The sequence below is a fragment of the Gobio gobio genome, assembly GCF_949357685.1.
Source record: "Gobio gobio genome assembly, chromosome: 3".
NCBI lineage: Eukaryota > Metazoa > Chordata > Actinopteri > Cypriniformes > Gobionidae > Gobio > Gobio gobio.
In genome coordinates this window covers 49169154-49186566 of record NC_137099.1, presented here as the reverse complement: position 1 = coordinate 49186566, position 17413 = coordinate 49169154, and the positions used below count along the sequence as shown (strand labels likewise).

The window sequence follows — 17413 nt, the reverse complement described above, 5'->3', positions numbered from 1 at the left end:
CCAACTTTACTTTTACTTCATCCATACTCCTGCAACGCTCGCTTCAACTAGGCTACGAGAAGCATCAACAAAAGTCGCACTGTCGCAGTGGTGGTGACGTGATGGGTCAAATGTCATGTCGTTGTTGCCTATGTGTAATGGTAATTTAGACAAATGTTGCACATATTTTTCACCCGCGCTACTACCCGCCCGCGAGGAGTTAATTATCCGCCTGCATCCCCGCCCGTGAATTTTAGGAATGTCACAATCCACCCGTTTTAGCCACGTTTTTGCGGGTACCCGCGGGTAACCGCGGGTACCCGACCCGTTGCAGGACTCTGCTTTATCCCATCCCTAGTGCTAGCATGTTAACACGTTGCTAGTATGTTTTAGCATAATGCAAGCATGTTTTAGAATGTTGTTTAGTATGCTGCTAGCATGCTTTATCCCATCCCTAGTGCTAGCATGTTAACACGTTGCTAGCATGTTTTAGCATATTGCTAGCATGTTTTAGCATATTGCTAGCATGTTTTAGAATGTTGTTTAGTATGCTGCTAGCATGCTTTATCCCATCCCTAGTGCTAGCATGTTAACACGTTGCTAGTATGTTTTAGCATAATGCAAGCATGTTTTAGAATGTTGTTTAGTATGCTGCTAGCATGCATTATCCCATCCCTAGTGCTAGCATGTTAACACGTTGCTAGCATGTTTTAGCATATTGCTAGCATGTTTTAGAATGTTGTTTAGTATGCTGCTAGCATGCTTTATCCCATCCCTAGTGCTAGCATGTTAACACGTTGCTAGCATGTTTTAGCATATTGCTAGCATGTTTTAGCATATTGCTAGCATGTTTTAGAATGTTGTTTAGTATGCTGCTAGCATGCATTATCCCATCCCTAGTGCTAGCATGTTAACACGTTGCTAGTATGTTTTAGCATAATGCAAGCATGTTTTAGAATGTTGTTTAGTATGCTGCTAGCATGCTTTATCCCATCCCTAGTGCTAGCATGTTAACACGTTGCTAGTATGTTTTAGCATAATGCTAGCATGTTTTAGAATGTTGTTTAGTATGCTGCTAGCATGCTTTATCCCATCCCTAGTGCTAGCATGTTAACACGTTGCTAGTATGTTTTAGCATAATGCAAGCATGTTTTAGAATGTTGTTTAGTATGCTGCTAGCATGCATTATCCCATCCCTAGTGCTAGCATGTTAACACGTTGCTAGCATGTTTTAGCATATTGCTAGCATGTTTTAGAATGTTGTTTAGTATGCTGCTAGCATGCTTTATCCCATCCCTAGTGCTAGCATGTTAACACGTTGCTAGTATGTTTTAGCATAATGCTAGCATGTTTTAGAATGTTGTTTAGTACGCTGCTAGCATGCTTTATCCCATCCCTAGTGCTAGCATGTTAACACGTTGCTAGCATGTTTTAGCATATTGCAAGCATGTTTTAGAATGTTGTTTAGTACGCTGCTAGCATGCTTTATCCCATCCCTAGTGCTAGCATGTTAACACGTTGCTAGCATGTTTTAGCATATTGCTAGCATGTTTTAGAATGTTGTTTAGTACGCTGCTAGCATGCTTTATCCCATCCCTAGTGCTAGCATGTTAACACGTTGCTAGCATGTTTTAGCATATTGCTAGCATGTTTTAGAATGTTGTTTAGTACGCTGCTAGCATGCTTTATCTATGCTTTTCTAAAATGAGACATCTTTGATGACATGTCTTCCCTAGCTATTGCTAACATGTTGTTAGTATGTTTTAAATATGTTGCTATCATAATTAAGCACATTGCTTGGATGGTTTACCATGTTGCTAGCGTGTTTCTAACATATTTTTGCATGTTTATAGCATACTGAGTCAGACTATCCCGAAGGTCTCTGCTGAGTTTGGTGGTCATAGCTTGAAAGCTCTAGGAGAAATTACTGTTAGAAATGTAATATGCCTATAAATAGATCAGCGTTGTCAAGCCAACAAAATTATTAGCAATATATATATTCAATAGAGAAAGATGCATTTGCTTCAGTTGTGTCACCGAAAAGTGTATAACTGTGTATAACAAAAATGAAAATGGATTTAGTCAGTAATTACAATTTAGATCTGTGATCACCTCAAAATCTAACTGTCACTGTGCTGGGAGATGTGATAAACTAGATTTGCACAATGGGTGACATTTAGAGTGCAGACGTTATGTCATGTGTGAGTGTGTGAGAGAGAAATTGTGAATATGAGCAGACAGCTGTGGACCAGCATTAGCTCTTTGGCTAGACCAAGTTTTAAACACCTAATAAACACTAGCCAGTTCCTCTTAAGTTTTTATTTTTAAGGCATAAAATGACACGTGAGAAACATAGATCAACATAGTAGACAGAACTGCTAGTGCGGTCACACACAAACACACAAGCATCCCAGTCGGCACTTCAACATTTATTCATGGGTGAATCAACTTGACAGTTGACTTTTGTTTCGGTTTTGCAAATTGAATCAATGTTGATATATCACAACATTGGGTTGTTTTCTATCATGGTGGGTGCGTTCCATTTGTTTCTACTGTTTTTATAAGGAACTAATGATATTTTCTATCCCCTAGTGCTAAACCTATAAATTCTCATACATCTTTGAGCATTTTTAGATTTCCATTAAGACACAAAAATGTTTTCAGCTGGTCTAGTTCTTTAGGTTTTCCCTTTAAAAACATAAAAGTCTAATAAATAAGCATAAATTAATTCTACCTTGCTTTCTGATGGTTGTATGAATACTGTGTAGAAACTAGTGATAACTCATTCAGTAGAGCTTCAGCAAATAAGTGAGTGTGGGAACATGTGCAGGTTGAGTGTGAGTTCATCATAGTGTAAACAGTAACATGTCTCTTTATACACCAGAACGCTACAGGCCATAACCTCTTGACTAAAGGATGACCCATTTATAGACATATCATATTTTTGAAAGACCATGAATGTGAGAAAGGGTGCTACTACGTTTCGTGTGTTTGCTGCTTCATTGTGTCCGCGTATGTTTTTAGCTCACTGCCAGTGGCAGACTGCTCAGATGAAGGGAAACAGAACTCCTCAGAGAATGAGAGGAGGAAGACCTCATAAAAACACAGATAGGGTTACTCATCACAGACATAAATAAGAAAGAGCAAGAGAAAGAAAGTCTACAGCTCAAAATTCAAAATTCAAATTCAAAATTCATATTTAAAGTTTGTATTACACTCTGGGTCAGTCCGTATGTTGCATTCATTTTTTAAAATTATTATTTAATACTGAAAACAAAAACTCAGGTAATTATTTTTTGTATTAACACTTTAACAATCTGTGCAACTATAGCAGCAGATGACTATTATTCTGTTACTGAGGAAGAACTGATGAAGGCACAGTTCAATCGTTGGTTGACCAGTGAAAAGGGGCATTTCATCCCCGTCCTGCATGTGGAAATAAAATATTCAAGCTGTTTATCCATTTTCTATTCCTGAACATAAAAATTAAAAGCTTATTAAAAAGGCACCATTCTCTCATTCTTTTGCTTTCAATATTAAATAATAATAAATAAAAAAAACAATTGAATGCAACGTACAAATAATTCTAATCTAATCAAAATCTAATCACATTAAAAATCCCAATTTCATATTCTAATTGAAGTTCAAATGTCTAAAATCTAATTATGAATGTTGAAAATGTTTTCATCCAGACTTTGAATTTCAAATTCAAAAAGGCATATAAATGATGCCAATCAACAGCAACAATTTTGAGCAACTAAACATAACTAAATATAACAGCTGTTGTGGTTTCACAGGTTTAATTTATTCAGATGTAAAATCAATACAACACGTTCTCAGCAAATATTTACTAAAGCAAAGACAAACAAAGCTGCAAACAACCTTGAGCTACAGTTCCCATCTTTCCTGCAATACCACTGATTCACGCACACACACACACACTCACAGCTCCTCCTACCGATTTTATGTACGATAACCGTGAGTCGTCTGATGAGCTCTTCCAGAGAGTCCTTTCCCATCTTCACCCACAGGATCATGATGAGCAGGACGCAGAGAATCAGGAGCAGCGGAGGCACGCAGCACTGCTGCTCGGGAGAGAAGGCTTCGGATGGGGGGAGAGAGGAAGCCGTCTCGCTGCTCAAACCAGCACTGCTGCTGCTGCTGCAAGAGAGAGAGAGATGCTGGAGAGACAGACAGAGAGAGAGAGAGAGAGAGAGAGAGAGAGAGAGAGAGAGAGAGAGAGAGAGAGAGAGGAGAGCCTCAGCAAAGCGGCAAGGATGAGACAGCAACACACTGACACACATACACACTCACGCTCTGCATCAGCCATGCAGAGTCACTCAGCACACACACATACACACACACGCACGCACTGGTTTACTATCTTTGTGGGGACTCTCCATAGACGTAATGGTTTTTATACTGTACAAACTGTATATTCTACACTACACTAACCCTACACCTAAACCCACTCATCACACAAAACTTTCTGCATTTTTACATTTAAAAAATATATATATATTCTGTAGGATTTATACGCTTATTTCCTCAGGGGGACCTCAATTTAGGTCCCCACGGTCGCTGACACCAGTCCCCATTTGCATTCAGGTTGAAGTCCCCACCAGGATAGAAAAACATACACACACAGGTATGCAAATATGAGTAATATTAAGGTCACTACATGATACAGCAATGCATGCAAACTGCACACAAACAGACTGTGACGGCGTGACCTACAAACATGCATGTGCTCATTAGCAATCATGCATAACTGCGTGTGTGTGTGTGATATGTCATATTCATTTATTATCCTCTCTAACAGCTAGAACAGAGTCTGAGAAAATAACTGCACTCAAATCTCACATCTGATGGATGATCTGAGGGCAGCTCATCAGTGAGGCTTTATAAATCATCATTAAGGTCAAGAAAGGACATTTGGGTTTATTTTGGGTTAATTCAGTTATTTTTGATTCTGGTATGTTGTGAGAATGTTTTCATGAATATTAAATGTCTCACTTTCTTTCATACTGTTAAAGCAAATAACTGCACAAATGTAGCACAAAGAAACATGGATGAGTTTAGTGCTGCATTGGCCTACCTGAGTGGTCTACCTCGAGATGAGCCCAGATATTATCTGTAGTTTTGGAACATGCCGACACCTTGTGGTAGAAAAGCAGAATTACAAGATGCCATGACGTTGGCGTTTCCGTGGAGAGAGATATTATTGCAAAATAAACCACGATATATGATATATATGTGAAATTAATACATGGACATAAAATATTGACTTGCTTTGAAATTGTTTAATCTTACTTGTAGATTAGCTTTAAGCTTCCGTTAAGAAAAATACAGTTTACAACAGGCATAGGAACAATCAACACGAGTGCAACGATATTAATATACTATTATTAATCTGCAATCCACGATATATGGACTAGTTAGTAAATTTAGGTACCTACACTGCTACACTAACAAAATGGCGCCAATCGGATTTTAACGGGCGTTTTGTTGATAGACGTGAAAATACGTTGCTGTGAACAACAGTTCATAGATTGTCCAAAAAAAATCTGCGACTGAACTAAAAATAAACATTTTTTTTTTATAAACGAAGTATTTATGTTGTTGGACCAAAGGTTGGTTTGTCTTTACTTATATTTCCCACGCCACGAATTAAATATAGTAAATAGTAGGCCTATGTTGCTTCCCCCCCCTTGAATAACTAACTTAGATGAAGAGCTCAGAGTGGTTGCATTTGACAAACGAACACTGCAATTTGTGTAAACAATTAGAAAATGGACATACCTGTTTTTTCACCTGTAGGGTCCAGCTATTATTTTATGGGGGAAATTATGAGGTAACAGGGTTGCATGCAAAATATCTAATTTTACACACATACAATACACATCCCATTACAAAAAATATATAATTTACTTTATACTACGGGATTGGCACAGCTAAAGTAGTTCCAGGCAGGTCTTGACCGCATTACAGTCCCATATCACCTCGCCAAATGTTTTCAGTTATTTCAAAGGTCCTTATGGCCGACAACAGCAAAAGAACCAAAACCCACAACGACACTAACAAAGCAAATAAATATAGTAAACAAAAATATAAAACCGACAAATTATTTCCATGTTTTATGCCACTAAATTGCGTTAAGGCACACTCTTTCCCTTTATTTACAACTGCATAACGTCTAACCAAGCTTTTTATTAGTAATCTTTTCAGCTGTTTTATTTAGGCTGTAATTTTAAGGCAAAAACAAAGCCTGAAGTGAACTTAAATATACCAACTTCACAAAAGCATTCAGTTAAATAGGTTTGTCAGTTCTTATCTTCAAAATTAATTTAAGCCTTAAAAGTTATTAGTCATAAAATCTCTTGCTTACATGGTTTCATTGTGAACCAGCTATTTATCAATACTGGCACTTTGAATTGGAAAGGAAATAGAAAGCAACCAAAAAAAACATTTTTTTTGTATAAAAAACGGTTTATTTGTTCAAGAAAAGAATGACAGGATGTTTGTTCATTTTGAATTCTGCTTTGTACACAGTGCAGAAAGAGTTTGAAACCCTTTAATGGACAATCATTTTACTCTCCTTCACCCTCGATTCCCAGTGACACATTAAAATACAGATAAAAACAGTTCCAGGGACATCTCAGTATCTTTTCCACTGAATCCAACGACAAAATTAATTTATCAGTCCATTTTCATGTTCGCCATGTAAGTGCGCACTACGGGGGAGGAGGGAGAGACAGAGACCGATTTTCACCAGCTTTACCAAGCCAATTCCATCAATGCATTTCATGAACATGGGACCGACAAGGGAAAAACACTACAACAGCGATCTATAATCTTGCCCATAATGATCAAATACTTCAGAATAGTAACTTTGTCCTCACAGTATCAACCTGAGGCTTGTTAAGATCACACAGCATTGTGGGTAATTGATTTTACATGTACAGGATCTTACAGAGGTCATGTAGTTCATCTAAGTGCATGTTATTTAACAGGTCCATTCATATAAATTAAAGAACTGGTCGACATTTAAGGTTCCTTTTTTTTTTTACACTCAGTACAAAGGTCACAGCCTGTATAATTACAAACAACAACAACAAAAAATATAATAATGAAAATGGACACGAGAGGAAAAAGGTTCTTTCAACACTGATCCAGAACCAGAGGATGGTACAAAAGCACCAGAGAAATTAAACGGACATTACAGCCAATCAGATGTGTCAGTATTTTCTTGACATCTGGAGACTTTGAAGAGAAGGGCACTAGAAGAAAAAAAATCTCAACAAATGGACTTAAATATTATCAAAAATGTAAACAAAAACAAATCTTTACAAAAACAAAACAAAAAACTAGTATTCACACATTAACTACACAACTGAAAAGAACCCACAACAGACCTGCGACCTTGTGCTACTGACAGTTACACTGTAAAACCACTAGATAGTCAATTATGTGTGACTCAAATCATTTGGCCATAGGATATTCTATAAACAATTTCCCTGTTATATAAGTTTCTTACAGAGCGGCAGAAGAGTTCTGAGTAGCCCTATTAATAAACAGTCTCTTGACGCGGCCCCCAAATAACATTAACTTTCCCAAAGTCTGCAAGGTCAGATGTTGGAGCTTCGTCTCCCTCTTGTGGCCCCTAGCGAAGGCCTCAGCCGTGGATCACGGGCCTTATAATGTTCGTTGAAGTCCAGACGGAAACTGAGGAACTGAAGACTCTCATCAGAGCAGGTCATTAGCAGCCGCAGAAACTCCTGCACTATGCCCTAAAGGACAAGAGGAAGAAAGAAGGCATCTCTGGGTTATATCCAGGGCTCGAGCTTCAGACATTTGTAAAAATGTCATCTGATGCCAAGACATCATTTCTATCTCTTCGTATCGGAGGATGAAATTTATCCATAAGCTAATAATGTTACAGTACATATACTGTTAATAGTCATTGAACAAATTTGTACAATATAATCGCTGTTATTACATTAGCAGTTTTGGAGAGGAGAGGAGAGGAGAGGAGAGGAGAGGAGAGGAGAGGAGAGGAGAAAAACATACAAGACATACATCTCAATTTGTGTTCAGATAAGATATCCAGTTTTTCCAATATGCTTCATAGTAAGCCCTTTTTATGTAAGGTTTCAATCCTTTATTCTTCGTATTAATATTCATTAGCTTAACTCCACTGTAATATATGCAAATTTCTAAATAATAAAATTTACATCAGCAATAAACTTACACTTACGAAATCCAGTGCAACTAACCAAACTTTTCATTACAAATATCTTTTCAGGGCTAATTTGTTTCCATTTAAAAAAAAAATAATAATAATTATGTCAGGTTTCAAAAGGTTTTCAAAAATATTCATTCATCTTTTTAAATATAAATTATAAATTAATATAAAGTATTATTTATAATTTCATTTTATTTTTATAGTGCTGTCAAATCAATTAAATCGCATCCAAAAGTTTGTGTTTACATAATATATGTGTGTGTTCGGTGTATAATTACATACATATATGTGTATGCATTTATATATACACACACACAATAATTATAAACAGTACATACACATATGTAAACACAAACTTTTATTTTGGATGCGATTAATCGCTATTTATTTTATAACTCATGTAAACTCAACTGTAATACATGTCATTTTTTAAACATGCATTATATATTTTTTTATTTTTACATAAAATAATTATCAGTAATTGTCAAGACATTGGTATACTGCAAAGAGATTAAAAAAAAAAAATACATCCATGCATTTACATGAAAATTCTAGGTTTCACTTTATTGTGATGGTCCCTTAAAGTAGAGGAACACGGCACCATTTTTGAAAATAGGCTCATTTTCCAACTCCACTAGAGTTAAACAGTTGAGTTTTACCGTATTCAATTAAATTCAGCCGATCTCTGGGCCTGGCGGTAGCACTTTTAGCATAGCTTAGCATAGATCATTGAATCTGATTAGACCGTTAGCATCTCGCTCAAAAATGACCAAAGAGTTTCGATATTTTTCCTATTTAAAACTTGACTCTTCTGTAGTTACATCGTGTACTAAGACCGACAGAAAATGAAAAGTTTAGATTTTTCTAGGCCGATATGACTAGGAACTATACACTCTTTCCTGTGTAATAATCAAGGAACTTTGCTGCCGTACCATGAGTGCAGCGGCGCAAAGATATTACACAGCGCCTGGAAAAAGGCTAACTTCCGTCAACATAACCAACGTCCTGCTTGCACAGAGAGCGTAACTTGTAATGGAGACATTTGTGAGAGACAATTCAGAAGATATTTACTTTGGTGCAGATCCAGACCCATATCTATTTGAACCGGAATACCTGCAACTACACAAACTTAGTCCCGGTCACGTTGGAGGTTACCTAGCTGGGGACTATTTTCAGGCGCTGTGTAATATCATTGCGCCGCTGCACTCATGGTACGGCAGCAAAGTTCCTTGATTATGCAGGAATGAGAGTATAGTTCCTAGCCATATCGGCCTAGAAAACTTTTCATTTTCTGTGAGTCTTAGTACACGATGTAACTACAGAAGAGTCAAGTTTTAAATAGGAAAAATATCTAAACTCTTTGGTCATTTTTGAGCGAGATGCTAACGGTCTAATCAGATTCATTGATCTATGCTAAGCTATGCTAAAAGTGCTACCGCCAGACCCGGAGATCGGCTGAATGGACTTGAAAACTGTAAAACTCAACTGTTTAACTCTAGGGGAGTTGGAAAATGAGACTATTTTCAAAAATAGTGGTGTTCCTTTAACACATTCTGTTGACTATAAGTAACATTGCACCTACATGTTTACTAACTCTCATTAGAGTGTTAGTAGAGTATTAGTAGACTGTTAGAAAGTTGGAATAAGTTGTACTTGCAAAGTAACTTATAGTCAATAGAATGTCTGTTGGAAGACCACCACAATAAAGAGTTAGCAGATATTAACCAGAAAGTCTACTAACACTCTAATGAGAATTAGTAGACATGTAGTTGCAAAGATCAACAAAATGTTCCAAAGGGACAATCAAAATAAAGTGCTACCAAAATCTGATTAATAATGAAATGGACAATCCAATGATGTATGTTTCATATCTCCAGCAAGATTACAGTGAGAAAAGAATGTGCATGTCTTGATATACACTGATTACATTTATATTCCAAAAGTTCTAAAGCATATGTATTTTCAAGAATTAAATTTAAATTAATTAATGTTCACATTACATTATTATCTAGCATGATATGTGGCGAGAACAGACCACGTTCTGCTGTAACAGTGTAAGACTCCCATTTAGTGTTTGAGCATTGCATATGTAATGTGTGGATCAGCATAAAACGCTCTACTAAACACCATTAAGCATGTTCTCTCACCTGCTGGTTCAGCACTTTTTCACGCAGGCATGAAATGGTATTGGTTTATTGGGCGAGCATATTGAAGTGTATGAAAGGCTGTGTAGGGTACCTGATAGAAGTGTGTGAGTAATCTGAGTTGAGAGCACATTTTTGGTATGGTGTCTTTAAACTCCTGTACACGTCTGTTCTCCTCTGCGTCCTGCTCTGCTGTTACACCCCACTCGCCCTGAAACACACATACACAGAGCTATAAACAAACACACAAAGAAACACTCTGGCACTCTTTTGCCTTTGTTTACTTTCACAGCAAATTTAGCTGACACGAGAAGATTAAAAAAAAATCAATGGCAATAGAAAATAAACATCCTTGTAAAAGGAGCATCCACTCTGGTTTTGACCTATACATTTGCTAATGGCCACTTTCTAGAGTCAAATAAAAGAGTGGATCATAATTCTTCATTCCAGTGCTGGACACCCTGAACATGTGACTTTAAGCATTAGGAATGCTCTGGCCTATAAGAAGCCTTGCTTGCTTTGAACATATAGTTATAGCAATGGCCAACTTTGTTTTTGAGCATTCAGAGTCGTAAAAATGTTTAACAATGCTTTGAAACGTCTTTTATGCTATTATTTGACCAAAAAATAAAGTAATTTTGGTGACAATTTGTTAGAATTTAAAATAACTTTTCTATTGAACATGTATTTTTAAAATGTAATGTATTCTGTTTTCAGCATCATGACTCTAGTCTTCAGTGTCACATGATCCTTCAGAAATCATTCTAATGTGCTGATTTGCTGCTCAAGAAACATTAATTTTTATTATAAATGTTAAACTGCTTCATTTGTGTGTGTGTGGAAACTTATTTATTCCGGATTCTTTGATTGAATAGCTTAAAAGAAAAGTATTTATTTGAAATTAGGCACCTATGATCAATTTAACGTGTCCTTGCAGGAAAAAAAAAAAGCACAAATAAAAAAATTCCTAAATGCATAAAAAAACAACATTTTTAAAAAATAATTCTCTACAAGCAATATTTGGTTACAGTATTGCACTTACAAAAAGCTTTCTGGAGGTTATAAAAGTACTTTACTTCTTTCATAGATAATGATAATAGACAAATCATAGACAAATAATGCCCAAAAATGTGCATTATTTGCGCTGTAAAGCCAGTTTCATGGCCAGTAAGATATATTAATTTCTGATGAAATATACTCATTTCACCTGACAGAATGAGTCAATGAATTTTGAATTCTGCATACAGTGGAAAGCACAACTATAGCAATATCAACTTTTTAACATTTAATGTGTGGAATTGTTTCTTTCTCTCTGTACATACCATCTCTTCTCTCTGTCTCTTCTTGTCCTCGAATTGGATGCGTAGCTGCAGCTCTTCTAGAGCGGAGCGGTACAGCGTGTCCTGAGCGTTCTGGAACTCAATGATCTGATCAAACACTGCACGCAACTGATTCAACAGAGACTGCGCACACACACACACACACACACACACACACACAGAGGACAATCGAGTTAAGAAAATGAGGATAAGTGCGAGTGACCACCACTGGTACACAAATCACCCTGAGTAAAGTGCATCGTACCCTGTTGTTCACATCCAGTAGGCAGCGAGAAATGATGGTGTCCAGAAAAACATCATGAGCTGCAATAATGTGATCCAGATCCTGTGCCTGCTGGACCTTATTCCACAACTCATCCCAAGAGCATTCCAACACCTACAGTGACACACGCACACTACAATTAATAATACGGCTCAACTGTTTTGAATGAGAAACAAGAAAAAGTCAAGAGGGACGTACCTCAAATGTGATATAATACTGCATCTGATGGATGAAGTGAACCATCTCGGAAGCGAGAACATGACATTGGTGCAGTACGCCAGAGAGCTCTGTGCAAATACACAACAGACGTCTTATCTGTCTGCTGAGAAATGTAGATCTCAAAGTTACGTTGGTTCAAAAACTGAAAACTGCACTCACCCGGCATGCTCTTCAGCAGTTTGGCATTACACATTTGACCCTTCCAAATGTCTGTGAGGATGTACTCCATTCTTTTAGCCCTCCACAGGAAGTTGAACACACGCAGGTAGTGGCTCATACACTCACGGGTGAACACCTGGCGCAGGAATGACATACATTGTGGTTAGGGATGCACTGTTATAAAAAAATTGCCCATTCGATAAAATCATTTTAAATGCTACAATTCGATTTAGGCATCAAAACAATATAATGGACAGTATGAAAAATGTATAGTTTACATTTAATGGGTTAGTTCACCAAAAAAATGAACATGGTCATCATTTACTCAATGATTTACATTGTCATCCCAAACCCATATGATTTTTGTTCATAGCTCAAAAATATATTTTTAATAAAATCTGAGGGATTGCTGTCCCTTCATTGAAAGTCTCAATGGAGAAATTCAAAATTCGGACACCTTTTAATGTTCATAAAGAGATTGTAAAAGAAATCCATATAAATAGAACGGTTATAGATCACTTTATAGGAAGAACCTATTTAATTTAGGCTTTTATTCACATAAACATTGATCAGCGAACATGCATAGAGCACTCAAATATGGCAATCGGAAGCTCAAGCATGATTGCTAGACCCGCAAGAACCAATGAGGCTCATTCTCATGTCACACCAGCATTTTTGAGCTTTCTGCGTTTTGTGTGAAAATATTACCAAGTCTGTAAACAGGACGTTAACACAGGCCAGAGACGGGACATGCTGAAGGCGGATGCAAAGAGGAAAACACAAACGTGCCAGCAGAGATAATACTGTACCAGGCACAAGCTCACTGTTTGCGAAATATAGGAATAATTGGGGTTTATATGAATATAGCTCTGAAGGGAACTGACTGTTTTCAGAAGTTTCGATGTCATTTTCTTTTCCTCTTATCTCTGTATAATGTAGTAGCCTATTTATAAGCGCAGCTCTGCTTTGTGTACAGCGGTAACCAAGGAACCACCGTATTGCTGCTGTCCCATAAGCGCCACCTACTGTCAGAGAGTAGGTATCTTGAACTTATACAATCTAATTTAAATAAAAAAAAACAACTATTCAACTATATCAAAATGTTTACAAAATTTTTTTTGTTTAAGGTCATAGTCCTGTTATAGAACAAATATAAACAACAAATACAATTTCTTAAAGAAAAACATCAGAATCTGCCAATTTTCTTGTAAAAAATCATTCAAAATTGGTGCATAACTACTAAAAAATATTAAAAAAATTAAAAAAATGTAATAAAGTCTTTTCGCTGCAAAAACAAATGCAGTTTTCAAAGAGCAGTGTTTTTCTAGTTTTCTTGCAAATTAATTTGTAGTTCGTAAGGTAATATTAAATGTAACTATCAGTGTACTAAGGTTAAAAAAAAGAAAAGAAGGTGGTGATTCAGCCCACATATTACACGTTACATTTTGCCCATCCGGCCCTCAAACTAAAAGGAGCTTGACACACCCCTGCTTTGAAGCGTTTAATGTGAATAGACTTTCAATGGAGACACAGAAATATCTCTGATTTCATTGAAAATATCTTCATTTGTGTTCCGAAGATGAGCGAAAGTTTTATTGGTTTGGAACTATGTTAGGATGAGATTATATATATATATATATATATATATATATATATATATATATATATATATATTATATTATTCAAGAAAAACGATATTGTATGTGATTATTAACTTCTCATTAATGGATTCTGAATATTATAAATCAATGCTGCAATAAATGTATCGCCTGATTCTTGTATGGGCCTTGGTCAGGCTCTTGACTACACCTCTGCTAAAAATATGCAAAACCTCTTCCAGGTCAAAAATGACCTGAATGAGTTATAGGTTAACAGTAAGTGTTATTAGTGTTTGTAAAGTTTAACTTACGTGAACAGAAGTTTATGGCAACACGAACACGGGTATTTTCAAAACCACAGCTTTTTCTTTGCGGTTTGGCCCTTCGTCCACACGCAAACGCAGTATCCGGACACTGAAACGCCGGTTGCAGTGGTGTCGTGTGGACAGTGAAACCGGAGATTTTGGCTTGTTGCATCAGAATCGGAAACCGGCAATAACTCTTTTTTCCAGGCTTCTGATTGGTCAGCTTTACGGTTAGGGTTAAATTGCCACCTGTTGGTTTGGAATGCTCTTGACAGCAAATCATAGCGCGTTTCGCATTTCATGTGGATGCGATTTTAAACGGAGGGAAAAACTCTTTATAAAAATACCCGTGTACCTGTGGACTAGGCCTTAATGTTTGTAAAGAAGTGTAAACTTCTGTGAGCAGAAGATTATAACAAAATGTATTTAAATGGGCTAGAACACTCTTGCTGGGTGCAGACGGTCCACGCGGACTTCAGCTGTCTGTATTGATGAAGATTAAGCCACACATTTACCGTGGCAATGGGCCCCTCTACATGATAATCCAAACTGAAGACGTCCCAACCAGTGTCCCCAGGAGAAACCTGGACAAAACAGGAGACCAGATCCATATCAGTGATACACAATTATCAACTGAAATTTGCCATCAGGTATTTGTTTGGCTCGGTTTCTTCTCAGTACCTCAAGTAGCCGGACATCAAGCCTCTTTAGTATCTCAGGACTGTCAAACTGGGCATTGGTTGCCCTGACAGCGGTCTCCAGGATACCGGTTAGATTGTGTTGGTAAAGAGTGGTGGCAGCCCTCACCAACTCTGGCCTGAAAGAAAGCGAGAGATAAAAAGAGATGGATGAATGTTCTTACTGAAGGAGAAAGATTGGTCATAAATCAATGATGAAATCAAGCATATGTCAAGCTACACAAACAAACTTACTTGAGCAGGTCCATGAGATGTCGGATGAAGTCTCCCTGGCCCAGCAGAAGGTATCTCCTCATGGCCTGAAGATGCTCCAGCAGTTGGTAGTTCTTATTCAACACATCTAACAGATACTTACTGGTCTCAAAATATGCAGCATCAATCTTACTCTGAAAGGCCCCTTCCAGATCAGTGAACAATTCGGTCGCTGAGAAAGATATACAGGGTGTTAAATGAGAATGAGAGAAAAAGAGGAATGGAAAAAAAAAGTGAAGAGGATGAGGCAGAGCAAGAAAGAACTTCCATTTGTTCATTTTTTTCAAAGACATAACTCATTTTAGATCATAATAAATAATAGCATTGTCACAATATAGGAATTTCGATACAATACCTTGAAAAATATCAATACTCCATACCCTTTTCAATACCACAGTTCATATACATATCTCAATCTTTTGTCCGTCCATTGAAACAATCAAGCTTCAAAAAGTACATGACGCATCGTAACAGTAATCCATATAAATCAAGCATTTAAATCAGTCTCCTCAAGAGACATGAGACAGTCAACATGAGACAGTTTGCTGATGATACTATTGTCGGCCTCATCTCAGAAAATTAAGAAACAGCCTACAGAGTAGAGGTTAAACATCTAACTCATTGGTGTACAGACCATAATTTGGTCCTGAACACCAAAAAAAAAACTAAGAGATCATCATAGACTTCAGGAGGTCTACGAAGACCACTCATTCACCGTTGTTTGTTAATGGAGAGGAAGTGGAGAGGGTAAATTACATCAAATTTCTTGGAGTCTACATTACGAAAGATCTTTCTTGGTCCATCAATACTTCTCATTTGGTTAAAAAAGCCCAAGAAAGGCTATTCTTGAAGCAGGCCAGGTTACTCACACAGCTTTTAATTAATTTCTATCATTGTACCATAAAGAGTATTCTTTCCTATGGGATTACTGTGTGGTATGCTAGCTGTACTGGCGAAAATCACAAAGAACTTTACAGTGTTGTTAAAACAGCACAGCACATCATAGGTACTGAGCTCCCGAGTTTGGATACGGTCTATGCCGATCGGTTATACACAAAGGCTAGCAGCATCATCATGGATCCCACCCATCCAGGATACAGAATGCTGAATCGCTATTGAATTGCGATTAATTCGATTCTTAGCATTTTAAATCGATTATCGGCCGAAATAAACTATTCAAAATACACGTTTCAAGATCGATGCATATGCATCGTCAGGATTTGTAATCGATGCATCGAGAAAACAAGTGAAACGTTACACCCCTACTTTTTATACATTGTGCAATATGTTTTTAGAGTTATTTTATGTATTTTAATGTGTATATTTATAGTCAATGAGTAAATGTCTTTTTTTTCTGTTATGAGATTTGCCATTCTAAATTTTGTTGTACTTGTACTGGTACAATGACAATAAAGTATCTTACTTACACACTGCACAAAGAAGACTGATTTCAAACTTTGAAATTAATTTACAAAAAAAGGTAAACAGTCACTAATAAAATAAATAAATAACAAATGATAGCACAAATACTGTTCTAACAGTAGCATTCAGCAGCATTTTTTAAATACAAAAAGCTAAATAAACATGGCTTTAAGTTTTATAGGTAGGTCTAACAGTAGCATTCAGGTACAGAAATACAACAGAAAGTAATGTAAAATACCACTGGATGTCTTCATTGTAAAAATTAAATACAGATTAGTTATTACAATTAAAGTTACAAAAGTTATTCAGTCCAGAGCAGTGAGTGTCTTTTGTTGTCTGATGAACATTTAATGACAGACAACAGCAGGTTTATTAGGCTGCTGTCACTTTAAGACTGACTGGATCGTTTCAATATACTGTTACACATGCATTTTATTTCTCAACTGTTTACATTCACTTAAGTAATAATAACGGACCAAGACGGACATTTTGACAATTTTATGTATATTTGAAGAACTCAATTTCGTACTCGAGAGTTGTTTGAGAGGCAGCTTTGTGTGTGCTCACTTTGGGTGTGAGAACAAAACCTGTGGGAATGAGTAAAACTATACACATACCCACAATCCCGCACTGAAAATCAGGCCTGTAACAGCAACACTATTCAACCGGAGCGAATGAGACTGATTGAGAGAAAGCGGCCGTATGTCAACTCTCTGTTCACGCCTGCGCAACTGGTATCAGTGTATCGATCTTGTGGGAAATGTGTATGGCATTGGAACAGTTTTAGATA

General features: G+C 36.9%; 1 protein-coding gene across 1 annotated transcript in view; it reads right to left on the bottom strand.

Moving 5' to 3' along the window:
• Positions 1 to 6454: 6454 nt before the first annotated feature.
• Positions 6455 to 17413, bottom strand: part of tubgcp3 (tubulin gamma complex component 3) — a 33453-nt gene continuing 22494 nt past the window's right edge. Inside the window, exons 14-22 of the mRNA XM_079812218.1 lie at positions 15184 to 15373; positions 14933 to 15068; positions 14767 to 14835; positions 12349 to 12484; positions 12169 to 12257; positions 11953 to 12084; positions 11691 to 11831; positions 10463 to 10579; positions 6455 to 7769 (exon numbers count right to left, since the gene is read on the bottom strand). Coding sequence (XP_079668344.1) covers positions 7608 to 7769; positions 10463 to 10579; positions 11691 to 11831; positions 11953 to 12084; positions 12169 to 12257; positions 12349 to 12484; positions 14767 to 14835; positions 14933 to 15068; positions 15184 to 15373 — 1172 coding nt within the window. The 3' untranslated portion in view covers positions 6455 to 7607. The remainder of the gene's footprint in view (positions 7770 to 10462; positions 10580 to 11690; positions 11832 to 11952; positions 12085 to 12168; positions 12258 to 12348; positions 12485 to 14766; positions 14836 to 14932; positions 15069 to 15183; positions 15374 to 17413) is intronic.